At 40.0% G+C, this 22494-nt stretch overlaps 1 protein-coding gene across 2 annotated transcripts in view; it reads right to left on the bottom strand.

The window, feature by feature from the left end:
* LOC149079662 (LIM/homeobox protein Lhx5-like) overlaps positions 1 to 22494 on the bottom strand; it is a 240657-nt gene that overhangs the window by 171494 nt on the left and 46669 nt on the right. For both annotated transcript variants that reach the window (XM_089240271.1, XM_089240270.1), the window contains exon 2: positions 10593 to 10798. In XM_089240271.1, the coding sequence (XP_089096397.1) occupies positions 10593 to 10798 (206 nt within the window). The remainder of the gene's footprint in view (positions 1 to 10592; positions 10799 to 22494) is intronic.

The following is a 22494-nucleotide window of genomic DNA, read 5'->3' as shown; positions in this document are numbered from 1 at the left end:
GATGGAGAAAACTCTCTTTCTCTTCATGCGGTATAAGAGATAATATTTATACCAAGACGTGGTTATACCATGCAGTTCTTCACAGTTATATGTCTTTCTTTTTGCTTGTTGTTGACCGCTGGTCATCCAGTACGTTAGACCTACATCAGGCGTCGTCTTTCACTTGTGGGCTCACACAAAAGTGCTCGATGCTTGTGTGTCTGATATTTTCGCGGTCTTATGTGGAGGTGGACAATTACCTCCTAGATACTAGAGCATATATGATCGACCCGTGGCCCGCGATCTGAAACTTAATCTTGTAGAAATGAACTAAGTGGCACATTTACAGGTCGCTTTAGTGTCCTGCGACACATTGAGTGACCCGTGACACAGTTGCAGAGCATTTAAGCGACCTGCGGTGCAATTCCACATCACTCAAGTTACCCGCGGCACAGTTCCAGTTTACACGCGGCCCACTGTACATTTACATATGACTTAAGTGGGCCGCAACACATTTCCAAACCACTTAGGTGACCCACGACCGACACATTTCCAGAGCACTGAAGCTGCCCGCGGTGCAGATACAATGCATAACACGACCAACTACCACGTTAGCCGTAGGCTACTTCATTTGGTTGTACGCCACGTGTTTAGTCTCAAGTCTCTCGGCGAGCTTTATCTTTTCATGATTTTATGATTTTACATAATTACGGGCAATTAGATTCGGGAGACCAGTAAGGACAACATGATTGGCCATATTTTATTCAAATTCAAAACGGGACATTGATCTAACCATTGTTGAATCCGATGGGTTTGATGTCCCGTTTGGATTTCAATAAAATATGGTCAATCACCTAACTTGATGAATTTGAAAAAAAAACCTGATATAGCCCATCACGCGGTATACCAAAAACCCTAAAAATCGCAATAACTATTATACTAATAATTATACTAATACTAATAATAACTATTATACTACAACTATTATAAAAGATCGAGGAGCTCTGCCATGTTTACCCGTATAGTTATAATCCAACATGCGTATAATTTCAAGTAGACATTGACCTCTCTAAGAAACAACCCCTTTTACATGCCAGTGGAGAAAACCAGTAGAGTTTTTAGACGCCATGTTTACCACATGTATTTGTTGTTGTTAGAGGGCCATAACTTCTGTCGGTAGTATTCACCTCTCGGAACTTCTTGTCCGGATAATAATAATAATAATACTATTATTATTATTATGAAAAAATAAAAATGGTTGGTTTCACTCACAAAAAAACTTGTGTTCAGTAAGTTCTCAATAATAATAATAATCATTTCTATTTTTTCTTCTATTTATGGCAGTGTTTTCAGCACCGCTACTACCGAACAAGCGATGTTTTAGTGGTCCATGCAAATTACAGGTTTCGTCTTTGATTCCCGCTTACGTGACTGGACGATGACCAAAAGCTTTTGATCGGGGACTGTATTTTTTTTTATTCCGATAGGTACGATAGAATAATATAAATAAATGGCGTATATATACCAGTGGAATTCGGTTATAACGGCACCTCGGTTATGACGTCAATAACTGGTGTCCAAGCTGTGGTTGGTTGATGGATGCTCCTTATTTAATATATCGTCGATAAAAAAACGCAACGACATCGGATATAACAAACGTGCCCAACATTTTAGGGAGCCTATGGGAGTGCGGGCCACTTCGTTGGATTGAAAATGTTTCGCGGGGTCAGTTTAGCGATGTGGAACTGTACCGGGGGTCATTTTAGTGGTCTGGAAATGTATGGCGGGTCACTTATATGCTCTGACGCCAAGATGCGATTCCATTTAATGTTTATTACGTCTAAGGCTGGGCGCATACCGGTTAGACACGACTAGACAAGATAGCTTCAGACAAGCTTAGTCATTTTTTTTTTCACATTCCTTTGTATGGCGCAACGCACACCGGTTAGACACGACGACACAAGACAGCTTTACAACAGCTTAGTCATTTTTGTTCACATTGATTAGCATGACGCAACATTTCCATTTGCCGGACTAACCAGCGATCTATGTACTAACCACAAATCTATGTGAACAAAAATGACTAGGCTTGTCTAAAGCTTTTTGTCTTGTCCTCTCTAACTGATGTGCGCCCAACTGATGATGCATCCAATAGTGCTTGTGTCTGTTCACGATGTCTTGATCGTTATTCCAATAAAATTATCTCATTGAGGAATTCTAGGGTTGATCTTAAGCTGGGCACACCACCGGTTAGACACGACAAGACAGCTTTAGACAATCTTGGTCATTGTTGTTCACGTTGATTTTTGTACGGCGCAACGCACACCGGTTAGTCAGACAAATTGAAACGTTGCGTCATACAAGTCAAAGTGAAAAAAAAGACTAAGCTTGTCTAAAGCTGTCTTGTCTTGTGTCTAACCGATGTGCGCCCGGCTTTAATATAAACATATGTCATAGTGCTTGGGACGAATCCCATTATTATTTTTTATACAATACATTTACCAAGGGATTGATGACAAATCTTGGCCCAAAGATTTCGGCTATAGCAGTCGGTTCTAGGATGAGGAGACCGTTGAAGTTTCTGTATTTAAACACTCAAAATTCACGCACAAAGCCGAATAAAAATTGGCTTTGATCTTTACTATACTTGAGAATTACACTGAAGAGCGAATTTTGTTGTCTACTACTCTTTCTTGTCTACGATAAGTTCCAAAATCGAGAGAAGAGGATCCCAAGGCCCTTTATTACTCAATTCCCTCAACGTACACAGCAGGTCCCAATCACATTAAGTCCGATAGTCACAATAGATCCGTAAGCAATGAATACTCTGAAAAATATGTCAAAATGTGCCAATTGTGGGTAAGTATTATTACAACAGGAGGCAGCTTTGAATTTACACACACACACACTCGGGAAGTGTCACCTCACAGTGTTGACTTCAGGTGCGAGCTGTCACTTATGGGGAACTTGTCACTTACCGCGCGGCCGATATTTCAAAGCGCTTTTAATTGACGCAATAAACGCAGATGCATCCGAGAGGAAAAGTAACGGCTTTTGCCTTGAAAAAACCACATGTATGTCTCAAAATTAAGTCCAGGAAAGAAATATAGTATTTAACGAAACGTCCTCAGATTTAACAAGTGGCTTCCCCCATTGTAAACACATTCACTTTATTGTGTTTTGAACACGTGCAGGTGTTTCGATAATTTTAGCTGATGTTCAGAAAGAAAAAAAAAATTGTCACAATTTGGGAAATTTGTAGCTGTTATAACAAAATATATTTCAAGGCACCTTTTTTTAAAATCATTTGGGAGCTAAGAGTATACTTAGAACCAATTTAGAAGTATTTGAAGCTGTTTTAAAAATATTTTAAAACGTCATAATTTCAAGAATCATATAAAAACTGGTATTTTTAAAAAAAAATAAAAATACCATTTAAAACTATTTTAAAAATTATATATTATTAAAAATACTATTGAAAAATTTTTAAAAATATTTGGATTTATTTAGAAAATAACTTCGAACTTTTTTTTAAAATTTAGAATTTTTTAAATCAAATATTTAGAGCTTTTTTTAAAAATTTAGAATTTTTAAATCAAATATTTAGAGCTTTTTTAAAAACTACTCAGAGCTTTTTCTAAAAAATTATTCAGAGCTATTTTTAAAAATTACTCAGAGCTTTTTCTAAAAAATTATTCAGAGCTATTTTTAAAAATTACTCAGAGCTTTTTCTAAAGAATTATTCAGAGCTTTTTCTAAAAAATTATTCAGAGCTTTTTTTAAAAATTATTCAGAGCTTTTTCTAAAAAATTATTCAGAGCTTTTTCTAAAAAATTATTCAGAGCTTTTTCTAAAAAATTATTCAGAGCTTTTTCTAAAAAATTATTCAGAGCTTTTTCTAAAAAATTACTGAGCTTTTTCTAAAAAATTACTGAGCTTTTTCTAAAAAATTATCCAGAGCTTTTTCTAAAAAATTATTCAGAGCTTTTTTTAAAAATTACTCAGAGCTTTTTCTAAAAAATTATTCAGAGCTTTTTCTAAAAAATTATTCAGAGCTTTTTCTAAAAAATTATTCAGAGCTTTTTCTAAAAAATTACTGAGCTTTTTCCAAAAAATTACTGAGCTTTTTCTAAAAAATTATCCAGAGCTTTTTCTAAAAAATTATTCAGAGCTTTTTCTAAAAAATTATTCAGAGCTTTTTTTAAAAATTACTCAGAGCTTTTTCTAAAAAATTATTCAGAGCTATTTTTAAAAATTACTCAGAGCTTTTTCTAAAGAATTATTCAGAGCTTTTTCTAAAAAATTATTCAGAGCTTTTTTTAAAAATTATTCAGAGCTTTTTCTAAAAAATTATTCAGAGCTTTTTTTTAAAAAGCAATTTAAGACATTTTAAAAACAAAATTTGGAGCTATTTAAAAAAAAAAAAAAGTATTCAGAGGCGTTTCAGAAAGTGTTTGAAGTTATTTTAAAAAATATTTAATGGCCTAAAAAACGCAATTTGGAGCCGTTTTAAAAATATCTCAAGTTGTCAAAAAAAAGTTTAGAAGTCATTTTGATTTTTAAAAATATTATTCAAGTTATCAAAAAAAAAATGAAGCCGTTTTAAATATATTTTTGAAGTAATTAAAAATTTCAAAATAGATCATTTTTAAAATGGCTCCAAATACTTTTAAAACGGCTTTATTTTTTAAATGTATTTTTGAAGTATTTTAAACCAATAAAATTAATTTTCTGTCTGTGTGTCTGTTCTTCATACAAGTCTACAATTTTAGATCGATCGTCGCCAAATTTTGCATATAGTATACCAAACAGGGACCGGATTGAATGATAATATATATAGGCTACTTTTTTAAAACTTCATCAGAGAAAGGCAAATGCCCGAAAAACCGTCTGGCAACAATGGTATCTGGATTCACGTTAATTCATCATAGACCAGGGTGTGCCGGATCACTCTACTACTCACTCTAATACCTATAAGGAATTTCCAACGAATTGGTACATGCCGGAATGTGCGTGTACGTGGGGCGCGGTAGCCCGGTCGATAAGATACTTGCCTAAAGTACCAAACGGTGTTTAGAGGTGTCGCGAGTTCAATACCCTGTTCGTCCTTGTCGGAAAACTTTCCTGACAGGGATACAACTAAAAAAACGGCGACTTGACCGCAGCAAAAAATTGCTACCTCAGGGAGTCCCCATCGAGGAGGGGTTAGCGCACCAACCTCTCGATGAGTATAAAATAAAAACAAACCCGCCGTTCGAAATCGGCTATAAATTGTAGGTCCGGGTCTAATTATCCCTCGTGTGCAGAAAATGACCGTGGTGATCAATGAGTGCGTGTACGTGTTGTGTGACCCTAACGTGAAGTTTGTTCTGTGCTTGTTATGAATAGTGCTGCCATCTGCCATAATTTCTTTTGAGTGAAGTGTGAGGATTTAATAAGCGTTACTGTTGTAGGCCTGTTGCTCTCTGTGGTAAACCTTTTCAACGGGGTGCCTCGAAGTTGAGAACCGGATTACTGGAAGTCAATTGAAAAAGCTCATTTAAATGATATGAACTTCTGCGTATAGTCGTCATACAGTGACATGCTTCCCTCTTCTCTATGCTCGAAGAAAACCCGCCTAAAAAACGCTGGATTAGCGCACGGCTGGACAATTCACGGCCATGCAATTCACCACTAGGGAAACTCACCGACCAGCAATTCACCGCTAGGAAAATTCACCGATCAGCAATTCAGCGCCATGCAATTCACCGCTAGAACGTGCTGTTAAAATATATACATGCATGTATTTTCGAAAACCAATGGTCTCTGCCTATCGACTTCAAAACTCTTTGGAAATGAATGGTTTTTTGGGTACCGTGTTGGCTCTCTTTACCCAATACTCACCCGCTTATTGCTTCTCGTAACTACTAACCTGCAACAGATGTCAATGGACTCTCTATAAGAGGATCCTAAAAAAAAAAAGTTTAGGTTCACAAGAATGTCCCGCATTTTACGGGACACAACGATTTTCCCCCCTCATATTATCTAACCCTTGGTAGGGACGATCACATGCCATTAACCACCTCTAACTAAATAAAACAAACAGTGAGTTACTAAGTACAAGTAGCCTACTACGAGGTTACATCAGTTCATCACTGGTTTCCCCCCCCCCACCTCCAAAAAAAAAACCGAGCAAAATAAATAAATAAATAAATCCCACCATTTTTCTTTAGGACCCTCTTTTACCAAGTCCATTGGCATCTGTTGCATGTTAGTAGCTACGAGAAGCAACAAGCGGATGAGTATTGGATAAAGGGAGTCAAGACGGTACCCAAAACCATTCATTTCCTAAGAGTTTTGCAGTCGGCAGACAGAGAGACCATCGGTTCTCGAAAATACATGCATGCATGTATTCTAACACAGCACAACACCCCCCCCCCCCCCATTTTCAAGCCATATAATATCTTAACATTATCCTCTCTTACACAATGGGTTTTCCATTGGCACCAACCAACCACCACAATCTCCATCTAAACCCGAGAAAACGTCTCATTCATTTTGCTCTCCATCTCCATCCTACGTCGGGAAACCTATTATTAAGTGCGCGAGCGAGCGCGTGCGTGCGTGCATGCATGCACATGGGGCGCCGCCGCCCTCCCCGTCCCCCTCCCTCTTTTCGCCCATACATCTCACTAAACTCATTCGTAAAGGTTATAATGGAAGGGAGTTGGATATTAGAGAGAGTGCGAGAGCCCTTTCGCACCCTATAATCAGTTTCACAGAGTCTGAGAGAGAGAGGGGGGGGGGGCGTTATACACAACACACATCACATCATACAACAACATCCATCGATGTTCGAGTTTAATAGCGAGCTAGCGCCCCCCTATTGCCCGCGCTACCGCCCAGAAAACCCATCGATACTGCCGCGACCGCCCCTCTTTTTGGACCGTAATGAAGATGTATTTACTACCGAATAGGTGGCAACAGGCGTCACAGGCTTCAAACAAACGCCATTGAAATAAGAGAGAGAGCGAAAATATATAGAGTGGGTAAAAGAGGGTACAAATCACTATTAATAGGTGAAAAAAAAAATTAAATAAAATAAATTTTTAGGTTTTTCAATAATAAACACGGGTTTTTGAAGTAATTTTAACAGGGGGGAAATTTTTTTTTTTTTTAGGGATAATTATGATGCATTAGTGTGATTATCTCGACGTAAAAAAAGATAATTTTTCCCTGTGGAATATTATTTTATCGATTTAAATTATCGATTCATATGCAAATGAGGGGGGGGAATCCGAAAATTTTTCCGGAATTTAAATCAAATTTTAAAAATATTTAGTCTTATGATTTTACCACAACGAAAATTGTTGTAGGTTTAAAAAATTAATAATAATAAGTAATTAATAAATTAAATTTTTTTTAAGAAATATGTATAATATAAATATTTTATTCCTAAACACTAAACTTTGGTATTTGACATAAATTTGTAGATATTTTGGGGGATAAAATTGCAGTTAAATTTTGCCGGTTCGAGAATAGACTCTTCTGGGGAAAAACATTTTTTAGGGATAATTATGGTACATTAGTGTGATTAGCTGGACGTAAAAAAAATTTTCCCCGTTATTTTATCGATTTAAATTATCGATTCATATACAAATGAGGGAATCGGAAAAATTTCCGGAATTTATATCAATTTTAAAAATATTTAGTCTTAATGATACAATAACGAAAGTTCTTGGCAAAATGCCTTGTAGATTTTTTTAAAAAAATGAGTAATTATTAGGGATGTGAAGTTTTCGTAGATGCGATATAAATGCAAAATTTGCAATTTTTTTATGAATAAATGCGAAAATTTCGCGAAATCTTGATTTTTCACTTTTTCTCACTTCAAATTCACTTTTTTTAAGGGAAAATAGATATTGATTTTGCTGGAACTGACACTTGAACTTTTCTAGAACATGGTTTCCTAAACTTTTCATTCCATTGCTCCCTTCTTAAGAAAGTTTTTACCCCTCATCGTCCCCAACTCAAGTGAACCCATAGGATCCCATGTTAAATCCGTACCTTCTGTCGCCCCCCTGGATCATTCCTTCGCCCACCAGGGGGCGGTATTGCCTACTTTGGGAAACACTGTTCTAGAACTTTCAATTAAGTACAGACAGACATGACCACTGATAGCCCAGAGAGACCATCTTGGGATAGTTTTCAACCAACTACAGTACTTTGGCCTTGTAACTAAACTATAAAAAAAATTGTGTCGTTAGTTTAAGTTCGTTTTTGCAAATGAGAAATGCATTTGAGAAATATTTTTGCTGATGAATACAAACATTTTTGGTTTGAGAAATATTTTTGCGGATAAATGGAAAATTTTTGATTTGAGAAACATTTTTGCGAGTGAATGCAAAATTTTTTGTTTGAGAAATATTTTTGTGGGCGAATGCAAAATTTTTGGTTTGAGAAATGTTTTTACGGATAAATGCAAAATTTTTGATTCGTAAAATATTTTTGCGGATGAATGCAAAAATTTTTGGTTTGAAAAATATTTTTACGGATAAATTCAAAATTTTTGATTTGAGAAATATTTTTGCGGATGAATGATAACTCTTGTTCACTCACATGCTTGCAAACACTCTAGGGCACTCGTTTGGTCGCTCACTGACCTATTCCTTTACTTTCTGGGATTCACTTTCTGGAAGTCGGATTTAGGGTAAGCTATACACATTTTGCCGCTCTTCTCCCATTCTACTAATTTTCATGGCACCTTCATTCCACAAATTTTCCACCTTTCTGAACTTTCCACCTAGCTATGGCCCGCTAGGCCCGCCCCCCCCCCAACTCGCAAATACGCTACTGGTAATCACGAATCACTAATCCGTTTTTTACTTGAATTCGAAATTTCCCATCACATTCAAAAAAAGGAAACCTCCCAGAAACCAATATTCTTTAAAAATTTCAGTTTCCAGGCATCAATATCTCATTTCAAGTCTGTAAATGGGGGGGGGGGGGGGAACCTTCAATATACTCATTATTGATCGATATTAGTTTGTGCTAACTATTCCAAAATATATATAAGTAATTTACATATTGTGAGTACGGTGTCTCGTTGGCTGTTTTCGCTTTTCCCATTTCCCACGAAAATCCGGGAACAACAATAATGGAAGTGGGGAGTGTGTGTGTGAAATCAACGGTAGCTCAGCGAGGGCTTAAATTACAGGTCATTTTATGGACATCGGGACAAGAGGTCGGTCGATGAGAGGAAAAAGGCCACGTGTGAGTTGAGTTGGATTGCGGGTGGGAAAAAATAGGTGTGTATGTGTATATCCCAAGAATAAAAACCCACACTTGACACTAAACATACGTCTCTATGGTTACAAATACGGCAAGGGGAAAAAAAACCGCCATGTAAAATGCAGCAAAAAAAAAAAAAACGGGACACACTGAATGATAGATACTGTGTGTGCTCTCGGCTTCCCCTCGCCCAATATACGTGAGCAAAAACAATTGTGTGGTTCCCCCTCTTTCGTCCTACTGATGTTGTTAATTATTCACAAACCCCTTTAATGTCATGTCCGTGCTTTCATTGGGGACAAAGAAAATGTTCTTAGTAGAGAGGTTTCTAAGAAATGTCCTCGACATGTGTTGGTCTTCCCTGGGACAGAGGCGCCGGTATGAAGAAAGCACTGGGGGGGGAGCTGAAAGGTGCCAGGCTTCCCGTATATGCGGGATTTCAGTCTGTATGTTTTTGAGGGGCAGGAGAGAGAATGTTGCATTATATATTCATTAATTACTGGTCACCCCTTCCCCCCCACACACACAATTTATTTGAGGTGGGGGGGGGGGGGTCTGAAATAGTCTCATCTCCAAGGTTCCGGTGCCTATGCCCTGGGATAGTATCATGTCTGGTATTTACGGAAGGTGCAATCACATTGGTCATTATTATAACTAGGATTTCTATGTGACTTTGCATGTTTGTTAAGCATTTTGTATATTTCGCTATTTTTACGCGGTGGGACATTTTTCTCACGATTTGTAGTAATTTTGAAACATTTTTCATGATTTTCAGTAATTTTTGGGGCATTTTCATGATTTTCAATAATTTTTGGGGCATTTTCATGATTTTCAGTAATATTGAGGTATTATTTTCACGATATTTCAGTAAACTGAGGGCATTTTTTTCATGAGCTTCAGAATTTAAGACATATTTTTATACTTTGGAGCATTATTTTGCATATTTCAGCATAACAATATAAAGAGGGATTCCCCCCCCCCAAGTTCTCTTTCTTTCCCCCCCCCCCCCACTTGCTTATTTTCCCGCAATCGAAAATTTTAGCAATAATTGGCAATTTTACTCACCTTTCATATCGTTTTTTAGCAAACGGACCGGGGGGGGGGGGTCAGGAATTACCCCGCGACAAAATCTAATAATTTCAATCAACACCAATTGTAACAAACTTGGTGGCCGCCGCACTATGTAAAAGATGACCCTGCTTACGCCTTGGAAATTATTTTAGATAATCCAATGATCATGGCACCCTAATGGTCATTGTTTACTCGAGGACACAGTATAAATGGTCATTATTAAAGAGCGGTATTAAATTACCCCCCATTCGGGGCGGGGGGTAATTAATTACCTTGGCTATGCCGGCTGTTGAGGTAATCCTCTTTACAGACGAATCGGTTCTCGTCCAGGACGTAGAGTTCCTCGCCCGTGGACAGCTGCTTTCGACATACCAGGCATGTAAAGCACTTCAGGTGGAACACCTTGCTTCGGGCTCTCCTCACGAGGTCTGTCGGAGATATCCCTTGCGAGCACCCCGAGCACTTCGTGCCGTAACGCCTGGAAAAATACCAAAAAAAAAAAACGAAATTAACAAATCATTGCATTTCAAGGTATAAAATTGAGGCCTAAACATAAAACGCAAGACTTTAGATTGCCCGGAGCTCGGAAGGGGCCTGGATTAAGTTCAAGTCACCAGATGAAGTTATTGTTTAGACTTCATCGCAGTTGAATGGCTATTTGGGGGGCCTCTCCTCCGAGCACCCGAAATTATAGCTGCAATACGATAGTGGAAGGGCCATTGTTCGCGCGTCCATATCTACTCAATAGTACCATGGTGTGTCTAGGACAAGGGTGCTCAGAGGGATTCGGAGAGTGCGGGGCCACTTCGTTGGTTTGAAAACATGTCGCGGGCCACTTGAGTGATCTGATCGACAGATTTCCAGGGTTTACGGAAAATCCACATCCACGTTATTCACCGACGATAAAATCACCGCTGGGAAAGTTAACCGACAGAAGTTCGTCATCAGCGAGTGTGTGACCGAGCCATTTAACAAGTGAGTGGATGTGTGAGCGAGTGAGTTGGTGAGTGAGCTAGTGAATAAGCTAGAGAGTAAGTGCATGACCGTATGTGTGAACAAGTGAGCAAGCGAGTGAGATTTTTGAGTAACAGAGTGAGCGAGCGAGCAAGTGTTTAAGTAGCAAAGTGAGCAAGGGAGTGAACATTTTAATAACAGAATCATCGAGTGAGCATTTGAGTAACAGCGTGAGTATGATTGACCGAGTGAGAAAGTGATTGGGTGATTGACCGTATGAGATGAGTGAGCAGGCGAGTGAGTGATTGAATGAATGACCGTATGAGTGAGTGAGTGACCATGTGAGTGATTGAATGAATGACCGTATGAGTGAGTGAGTGACCAAGTGAGTGATTGAATGAATGACCGTATGAGTGAGTGAGTGACCAAGTGAGTAAACGATTGAGTGAATGATCGTATGAGTGAATGAGCAGGTGAGTAAACGATTGAGTGAATGATCGTATGAGTGAATGAGCAGGTGAGTAAACGATTGAGTGAATGAGCAGGTGAGTAAACGATTGAGTGAATGAGCAGGTGAGTAAACAGGTGAGTGAACGATTGAGTGAATGAGCAGGTAAGTAAACTATTGAGTGAATGACCATATGAGTGAGCAGAGAAGTAAGCAATTGAGTGAATGACCATATGAGTGAGCAGAGAAGTAAGCAATTGAGTGAATGACCATGTGAGTGAGTGAGCAGGTGAGCACACTCACTTGCTCTCTCAGTCGATCACTTGCTCACCTGGTCACTTCACTCGCTCATTTACTCACTCACTAACTTTCTGACTCACTTGATCAGTAACTCACTTACTCACTCACCTGCTCACTCAGTGACTCACTCACTATGTCCCTTAGTCAATGAATTTTCCTAGCATTGAATTGTCATGTCGGTGAATAATTGCGCGACGGTAAATTTTCCATCTTCGAATTTCCACACACATCATACCCGGGACCCGAACCCAGGACTTTAAAAAAAAAAAAAGCAATCAAATATCAAGAATATTTCAAAAACACAACAAAACCCATTCTTTAAATATTATTTATAGCCGTATAAGAGAAAATAATTTTTTTTCCAAAAAAAAAGGGAAAAACAGAAAAGGTAAAGTCCCTACGGGGAAATAAGAAAGAGGATTATTCCCAAGGAATTAATGAGCAGATCTTCCCCCTTTTTTTCCTCCTTCTTATTTTTCCCCCCTTTTGAAATCGAAGAGGGGAAAATAACCTCTGAGCAAATGAAGAAAAGAAATATATTCATGGGAAGAAATTCATTTCAAAGAAGCAGAAATTAAAATAACTGAACGTTTTTTTCCCTAAAAAAAGGAAAAGGAAAAAAAGGGAGGAATGAAAAGTTTCAGAATCGATGGAGAAGAAAAGACAGAGGGAAAAAATTTATTTTAGGGGAGAAAAACGATTTTTTTTTTGTCTTGTCGTTCATCAGAAAGCTCCAAGATATAAAATATATAAGAAAAAGGGGAAAATGAGAAGAGAGAGAGGATTGGATGATTTTTCCCCCTTTCTTTCCCTTGCCAATGAACCTGTAGGCGTCTGGATAAAAGGGGAAAAAACACAAAAAGTAGGAGGGAAAATTTTAAATGAGCAAGGAGGAAGAAGGAAAAGGGGAAAAAAATTTTAGTGGGTGTTACCGTATTCTTTAGGGAATTTATTTTTTCCCTCTCTGTCTGCTCATTTCATGGAAAACGAAAAAACGTAAAGAAATATTTTTTTTAAAAAATCGCAATCAAAGAAATTCGAAGACGAAAAAAAAAAATTATAATTATTTAAAATTTTTATTTTTTCGGTTTTCAGACATTAAAATATTCCCTTTTTTATTAGGGACTTTCCAATATTTTTACTATTAAATTCCCTAAAAAAAATTTCCCCTTTTTTTTTTTGGAAAGAGATTCTCTCTTCCCATAATAATTTAGAATTTTTCTTCATTCAGCTGTCATTAGTTCCGACTGATACTTTCCAGGACTTCTTATTTGGACTAGATTATTTAGCTGAGATAGCCCATGTTTTTCTTTTTTCGAACATTCTTTTCTGAAGCGATATCATGTTATGAAGATGGTTTTTCCCTCAAGGGGGGAAAAAATATTATTTTTTAAATATTTTTTCCCTTTTTTTTTTTTTTTTAATTTCAGGAATATACGTTCGTGTATTTTCATTTTAAATTTTCAAATGTATGTTTGAAGTTTTATTGGCTTAATGGTTCGATCAGTGAATTTTAATCTTTAGCTTACGAAGGTCTTAAAACTGATGATTGCTTAGATTAGACTCGAATTCTCCAACAGATAGATAGAATTATAGACGAGCGTCAAACTTTGAGAGTATATTTTTCATATGGATTTGAACTCTGGTCAGATACTCTTTGAATGAGACAAAATAGAGATAGATACTCTCTAGCTAGATACTCTTCAGTTGAAAGTTAAATCTCCGGTCAGATACTCTTCCGATGAGACTCAAATCTCCAATGAAATACTCTTTAGGGATTCAAATTTACAGTGAGATACTCTTTAGGGATTCAAATTTACAGTGAGATACTCTTTAGGGATTCAAATTTACAGTGAGATACTCTTTGGATGAGACTAAAATTTCCAGTGAGATACTCTTTCGATGAGACTCAAATTTCCAGTGAGATACTCTTTCGATGAGACTCAAATATTCCGTCAGATACTCTTTCGATGAGACTCAAATATTCCGTCAGATACTCTTTCGATGAGACTCAAATATTCCGTCAGATACTCTTTCTACGAGATTCAAATCTTCGGTCAGATACTATTTCGATGAGACTCAAAATCTCTGGTTAGACATTCTTTCGATGAGACTCATACCTCCAATGAAATACTCTTTCGAGACTCAAATCTCCTGAGAGATACTCTTTCGATGAGACTCAAATCTCCTGAGAGATACTCTTTCGATGAGACTCAAATATTCCGTCAGATACTCTTTCTAGGAGATTCAAATCTTCGGTCAGATACTATTTCGATGAGACTCAAAATCTCTGGTTAGACATTCTTTCGATGAGACTCATACCTCCAATGAAATACTCTTTCGAGACTCAAATCTCCTGTGAGATACTCTTTCGATGATAATCAAATCTCCAGTGAGATACTCTTTCGATGATACTCAAATCTCCAGTGAGACACTCTTTCGATGATACTCAAATCTCCAGTGAGACACTCTTCCGATGATACTCAAATCCATGAGCGGAGATACGGGTAAAGCCGTATGATCTAATGTATTTGAGTATATATGAATTGACATCATCATCATCATCATCATCATGCTGCCCGCTCCCTCCCACTGATCATCGTGCCCCCCAGATTTCAAGTCTATCTCCACCTACGCTCAAATCTCCAGTCAGATACTCTTTCGATGATACTCCCGATGAAAGTCCTGGAAGTCAGGAGCGCTTCTTGGACCATGTGACCTATGCGACCGTACGGGGTGCTGCTTTAGGAGGGAGGGACGCCAAATCAGAGTTGAAAAGGCAAAAAAAAAGAAGCTTTGTCGACCAAACAAAACGTGATCAACTTCAGAAAACACACCAAAAATTTGTCCCGCTAGGGTAAGGCTTTTTTCTGGAGCCGCCCTTGCCGGGCGGTATTATTCAAATTAGAGTCGAATCCCAGACTATATTATTTGGATAGGACTTGAACCTCGGACTCTAGACGTGTAACTTACAATTCAGGTACTCTTTGGATGAGAATTGAACCCTCGGTCGAATACTCTTTGAATGAGACTTGAACCTTTCGGCAGGGCCGTAACTAAGATTTTTGCCACCCGGGGCAAAAAAGATTGTGCCACCCCCCAGAACTTTAAAATTCGATAATTTTATATAATGTTCTTTGTTCCTACCTAAAACTGACGCCCTCTAAATTTTGCCGCCCGGGTCAGTTTCCTCCACCCTCCCTTTAGTTCCAGCCCTTATTTCAGTCAGATAGATACTCTTTGACTGAGATTTTGACCTCAGGCAGAATTACTCATTCATTAATCATTCGTTAAATGAGATTCGAATCCTCTAGTGTATGTTTTAGATAAGAGTTGTGTGAATATCGGTCTCTTTAGATGAGACTTGAACAGCAGTCAGATAACGCATTTGATCAGGCTTGAATACTCTATAGGTGAGACTCAAGCATTACTCAGATGAGACCGGGACCATCTTAACGAATTCATGGGGCCCCGGGCTTCTTAGCCGGGGATCCTCCAACCCAGTGGACATATTTTCGCAGGCTTCCAACCCGGTGGTAAGCGTACCTGACGGGATATTGATGGGTACCCGAAAAATAACCAGTTTAAGTGACTCTCTTTCCAGAGTTTCCCATGCATTTCATAACTCAATAGAATAATACGCAATCTCATATTCAAGCCCCTGACGACGCATTACGAAAGCCTCCTACTCATTCCCGAGAATACGCAAGTCTCCTTTTTTTTTTCAATAGACATCTTGTCCGAATAGTCACAAAATGTCTCCTATGAGACAGACATGCATCATAAATATCAGAGTCCATTTCAATCACTGCAGTGTCCACAAAGAGGGAGGAAAAGCAGAAGAGGGGGGGGGGGAAATCCCGAAAAACAAACAGATCCTTTCCCCCCCCCCCTGGTGTCTATCCTCCACCAATAAATAGACAGAGGCCGAGCCCGAAGGCCTCAATCTAGGCACATCTCGGATGTCACCGACAACGGCTCTTGTGTTGTGTGCGTATGTCAGTCAAGACACTCGATTCCATCAATTTGCGGGTCACGTGCTCGTTCCCTTTGCTCTTCAACCCATTCATTGGCTTCTCTCTCTCGATCTTGTAGGCACCTTTCGGTAGGCACACACACACACAATTCATTACGATTCCAGGCACACCGAATATAAAGAGGAATTGAACCCGTGCACGCAAACATGAACAAGAATAAAAATGAAAAAAAAGAAAACTTAGAACAAACTTCCGACGTTTCGCCCTTTCTGAGCTTTCATATCTTTGACAGGTCCGCATTGGAGTGTAGTTTGGATGTTAAACATGACGTATGAAGGGCCTAGGCCAAGCCTGTTGTCATCATCCAAAACGTTTCTTCTTGATATGATACCCAGAGAGAAAGAAAGAGAGAGAGAGAGCCCTGACCTGGCATTAAAAAAAAAAAAGCCCCGTGAGCCCTACTCTCTACCCAATGTCAAAAAACGACAAACTCATAAATATTCATGGAATCAATGGCGATTACGTATGTCCGTGGCTAAGTTGTACCTCGTTATATGTGCCAGTGGCGTCATAGATATGCCTATAGGCATGCAGATGAAGGAAATTATCATAGGCCGGAATGAGGACCAAAAATCGTACGGAACGAAATACTCATTCCCAAAAATGATTCAAAAAATATGAATATATATATTTATGAAGTATTTTTGTTGTCCAAATAATATTAAGATTAATTCCAAAATCTCTTAGGCCTTTATAGCCGGACCCTACGGATTCCTCTCCATCCTTCAGAAAGGCAGTTTCAGTTCATAAATACGGATACATATTAATAAAGTTGAAGGTTTGTAATTTTTGTTGGTCCCAATAATATTGGGATTGATTCTAAACCCTCGTGGGCTTTTACCCCCCTAGCCGGGCCCTGCGGATTTCCTCCAGTAGGTCCACGTCCTTCAGAATGGTGGTTTCAGTTCAAAAATATGGATAAATATTAGTAAAGAATATTGACAATTTTGTTATACCCCTATAACACTAGGATTAATTTCGAAGACTCTAGTAAACCATTATAGCATAAGCCGGTTGCTCCGGATTCCACTCCAGTGGAAAACATGCTTTTATGTTGAAAAATGTGGATTCATATTAATAAATAAGATTAGCAATTTTGTCATACCATGACGGTCTCAGTAAGACTGAGATTAATTTCAAAGTCCTGTAGGCCTTTGCTGAGCAAACCAGGCCCAGTGGAGTCTCTTTTAGTAGGTCCACATCCTTCAGAAAAGTAGTTTTTCCAGCGCAAAAGTATGGATACATGTTGATAAAGTTGAAGGTTGACAATTATTTCTCGATCCACGATCCACATCCCAATAAGACGAACATTGATATCAGTGTCTAGTAGGCCTTTACTGCCCAAGCCGATTCCTGCGAATTCCCCTCCCATCCCCTCCCACACATCCTTCAGGAAAAACAATGTCACTTCAAAAATATGGTTACACAGAAAAGTTGAAGGTTGGGAATTTTTGTCGAACCACAAATCAGCCTAGATGTAATTCCAAAGCCTAGTAAGCAGCCCAAGCCGGGGCCCTTGAAGATTCCATTTCAGTCGGCCCACATCCTTAAGAAAAGCAACGTCAGTTTAAAAATACAGCGAAATTGAAGGTTGGTAATTTTCGCGGAAACACGATGGGTCCCAATAAGACCTGGGATTAATTTTCAAAGCCCCGTAGGCCTTCACTGCACAAGCCGGGCTTTGCGGATTCCACTCCAGTAGCTCCACACCCTTTACAAAGGCAATGTCAATTCTAAAGAGGGGTATCGATTGTCCTAGAGAGACCACACGCATGGTGTAATGGCCACCAACACCACTCCCAAAAACAACACCAGAATAGGCCGAGATCCATTCTTTACAAATAGGCTTTAAGCTCATGCTATATAGGGACCAAACAACCACGGTTAATCCTTTCTGTCAATACCAATCATTGGTACTTTCTATATTGTGATTTACCTGCAAGATCTATGATGATCATTACAGGCGGTGCCTAGTATATTGCATTATATGTAATATTAAAGATAGGCCTATTTGACGAAGTCATTTATTTTTAGTGGCTGTCCCTTAAAATTTGAGTACAGAATACTTCATAGTTAGCCATATCGCGGTGGTCTAAGGTCAGGGGCCTAGTGACAATAGGGAAAACCAAAGAAAAGAGCGGTTCACACATCAACGCGTTTCGACCCTGGAGGTCTACAACGCTTTAACGACGGGCATTGAAAAAATGCGCAGAGGCTTTAAAAAAAGGCCTACCTTCCCTCAGAGGAAGCCTACAAAAGTATATCCTCCCAAAAACCTACGAAAGTGTTAATCCTCTTCAAGATATTTACGCATCCTTGATTATAATCTTTCGAACAAAAAAGGAATCCTAAAAAGGCCTATCTAGGAACTTGTTCAGGCCCATTGTCGTTTCCCCTCCTTCTATAGACCGACTATCGCATGGGCCATGGCAGCAGCTGGATTTTCTGGAAATCCAGGGATTTTTAGCTCCGGATTTATCGATGTCCGTGCTTTTTTACATGGATTAACATGTCCCTCCCCCTTTCCCGACGTGTTTATGAGGAACCACAACACGCATTGGCCTTAGGCCGAGAGAAAGCTTATTCACAATTACAATACTGTCTATGTGCGGCCGATCTTTACCGGCCTGACAAAAAAGGCTTCGAACCGACATGGGTAAATTGGTTACCTATTATTCTTGAAGTAGTAGCCTACGCACGGGCGAAAGGTCCTGTCCAAGGTCACTATTCCTGCGGCCCGGGATCAACCTAATAATTTTTCAACTTTGAATTTCAAAAAAGTCAATATAGGCGTCAGGTGAAAATCTCGACCAAGGGCCCATTTTCAAGATCTGAGGGGCACCAACAGTCAGGTACCTCGAACCTCCCTAGGCTTTAAAAGGTTTCCAGCATTTTTAGCTCAATAAAACCCCCGGAACCCTAACAAACAATCAGAAAACTTTTGAAGCAGGTACCAAACAGAGCCATGCCCTGGATCGTGGGGGCCCACGGAACTGATAATACCCCGTAATGTTTATTAATCATGAGACCCCCCCCCCCCCCGGAGATGATTATTAATCGCGGGGCTCCTTTCCTCGTAATGGTCACTAGTCGTAGGCGGGCTGTCCGTTGACTGTCGCAAGCGGAGCCTGTGCACAAATTTTCAGAGCCCCGAAATGGGCTGCCTTTTGTATTATAGGCACGAGCCTCTCTCCTCACGCGTCTGCCTCAAAAAACAAAAAATAAGTAACCCCAAAAATTCATATTTGCCCAGGGCCCAAACGTATAGGAAACAGGCCATGGTGTCGTACAGATCTTGCTTCTTAGTGATCATTAATCATGTGTAGACTCCCTTCCCCCATAATAATCATTAATTGTAGGCAGCGTCACAACTAGATGCTTGGTCAGCCGGGGCAAGCACGCATTTTGGCACCCCCTTGTGATGTTGAAGAAGAAGTTAAAGGGGGTGAAACTTGTGCCTAGCCTAGTCCCTCCCCAAGTGCGGCCCTGATTGTGGGGGGCCTTTACCCCCATACGTAATGATTAGCAACTCTGGGGCTAACTTTCCCCCGATAATGATCATTAATCGCTGGGCTTCCTTGCCCCGAAATGATTATTGATCAAGGGGAGGGCCTTGCACCCCGTGATGACCATTAACCGCGGCTTCCTAATACTAACGATCATTTTTTTACGCTAGTGACCCCCCCCCCTCCCCCCTGGTCTTTTATATGTATTTTTTTAACCGCGGCTCCCTTGCCACAAAATGGTTCATTAGCACCCCCTCCCCGATGGTGATCTCGGTGACACTCCCTGGGAGCCATGACGCTCAATCTAAGAGCCGGGCCGTCTCAATAGCATTAGTGGGGCTCCTGGACATAGTGATGTGTTGAGGCCCATATCTGTGTCATATCATGACTGGGGGGGGGGGGGAAACTCGTCTGGCCGGTCACCGGTAGGAGTTTTTTCCGGCACGACCACGTCCTTCCAGACACACACTGAGCTAAACTCACTTTGGTGAGAGAGCCTGGTTGTATTCGGTTTACCCTATTTTCCAGCATGGCCCAGGTTTTCTTCGACCCCCTCTCTTCCTTAAGACAGCGGCGGGCCATGATCAGAGCCGTCTCAAGAGCATCATGGGCCCCCGGGCCAATCGGATTTTCTGAGGCCCTACCTGGCAAATTTTCGAAAAATTCAACTACTTCTCATATTTTTGAGGCCCCTATTCTCTCGAGGCCCCGGGCCGTGCCCGGGTGGGCCCATGCGTTAAGACGACACTGGCCATGATACGGTATGGAGGAGCAAGCAGGTTAACCCTGTTGAGGTCCTCTACCTTACCGGAAGTGCCAATCTGCCAATTCACGCAGTACGTACTCTCAAATATCGTACAACGAAATCACATCCTCGTGGGGGGGGGGGGGGGGGAGGGGGGACCCTTTACACATGAGGACCCCATCCACTAAGACAGCCCTACCCACAACCACTGTTATAAGAAAAGACGACGACAACAACAAAATCCAACAAGTTCTTATCTGCATAACGCATGCGTGCAATTCTCGTACCATACGCGTTTAACGACTCCCACGTGACAGCAACACCAACACGCAATCTTTGAAGGGCGCCCCACCCCCCTTCCACCCGGGGCAGGGAACGCCAAGACGTACAGAATCAGAAAGTGAAATACAGTTTAAAAAAAATAAAATAAATAACAACAGAAAAGAGAGGGCATTTCTCACGCGAAATCTTGTCTGTCTGCGTCCATCATCATCATCATCATCTGCCCCCCCCCCACCACCACCACCCTCTCAGTCCCCCTCCAGCCAGAAAATTTCTCTCGCCCATAACCCACTTTCCCATTTCTTTATAACAAATGTCGCGGCCCGTTAGTTCCGAGGACTACAGTAGACCCCCCCCCCCCCCACCGCCGGCAAGTGCGTGTTCAACGCCCCACACTTCTCTACCGCTTTTGTGGCACGGAAAAGGGGGGGCACCAACCTCCACTCTTCCCCCATCTCATACGTGTTTGTCATTTCGCGTGTTACGATGGTAGAGGTGTGCACGTGTGGTATTAGGTGCATGTCAAGTTGCACCGCCGCTCCTGGTGGAAAAAGACAACAACAGCAGCAGCTACACACACACACACAAAAGGTGGTGTCACGGAAACTGCGGTGGTGCGGTTTTAAATGCTTTTCTGAGCAAACTGTGACTGTGTGTGTGTGTGTGGTAAAATGTGCCTTCAGAAAAGAGTGAGGGCAGAAAACTTTGTCGTGCACGCCATGTCTTTTCCTCAAGGAATGAATGAATAAGGAATGAGTCCCGTTTACACGGAAGTGAGTGTGTCCCTCATCCTTCCTTCCTTCCTTGTGTGGTCCGTGGGGGAAAAAAATTGTTCTCGATCGGAAATTTCCGTGATATACAAATTTTTATACAAAATATAATTTTTTTGGAGAGTAATAATACCTATGTTTCGGTATCTGTTCCTGGCTTCCCGGTAGGACCTGGGGGACTGGTTTCTGTATGGGCAAGTCTATGGTGGCCCTTCAATTTGAAGGGTACGTGTGTGTGTATATATATATGCACATGTGATGATTAACCAAACAAGCTCGGAGGGATTTTCGGGGCATGGAGAATTTTTGTTTCTTGTCTAATTTGTGTCCCTGGTATAATATGGGCTCTCATGAAATTTTTGTTCGTTGTCTAAACTGTGTCCGTTCTAATATGGGCTCTCGTAAATTTTTTTTTCTCTAATTTGTGTCCCTGATCTAACATGGGCCCTCGTAAAATTTTTGTTCATTGTCTAAATTGTGTCCCTGGTCTAACATGGGCCCTCGTAAAATTTTTTTTCATTGTCTAAATTGTGTCCCTGGTCTAACATGGGCCTTTGTAAAAATTTTTTTCATTGTCTAAATTGTGTCCCTGGTCTAACATGAGCCTTTGTAAAAAATTTTTTCATTGTCTAAATTGTGTCCCTGGTCTAACATGAGCCTTTGTAAAATTTTTGTTCATTGTCTAAATTATGTCCCTGGTCTAACTTGGGCCCTCATAAAATTTTAGTTCCTTGTCTAAATTGTGTCCCTGGTCTAGCATGGGCCCTCGTAAAATTTTTGTTCATCAAATTTGTGTCCCGGTTCTAATTTGTACAAAGTATAATTGGTGTCTTTGGTTTTCGGTTTGCTTTTCCCCTTTACTTTGCGTTTCGGTTCTTAATGAGACCAAGTGAAATTTGTGTCCCGTCTACTTTGGGATCCACTCAAATTAATGTCCTTTGTCTAATGGAGAATGTGATTGTCTAATTGTCACATTGTATTGTTTTGAATTTGCATTCCATGCGAAGCGGAGTGTGTTCGGTCTTTCAATGTTCAATGCCTAATTAGACCTTCGCCAAATTTTTATCCCTTGTCTAATTTGAGACCTACTCAAATGTCTCTTGTCTGATTTGGGTTGCAGTTAAATTTGTGT

The sequence above is a fragment of the Pholcus phalangioides genome, unplaced genomic scaffold (genome assembly GCF_987345545.1).
Source record: "Pholcus phalangioides strain wild (caught in Gottingen) unplaced genomic scaffold, Ppha-v1.0 ptg000012l_1, whole genome shotgun sequence".
In the NCBI taxonomy this organism is placed as follows: domain Eukaryota; kingdom Metazoa; phylum Arthropoda; class Arachnida; order Araneae; family Pholcidae; genus Pholcus; species Pholcus phalangioides.
Note: the sequence above shows the minus strand (reverse complement) of the source record. Positions and strands in the feature narration are given on the sequence as shown.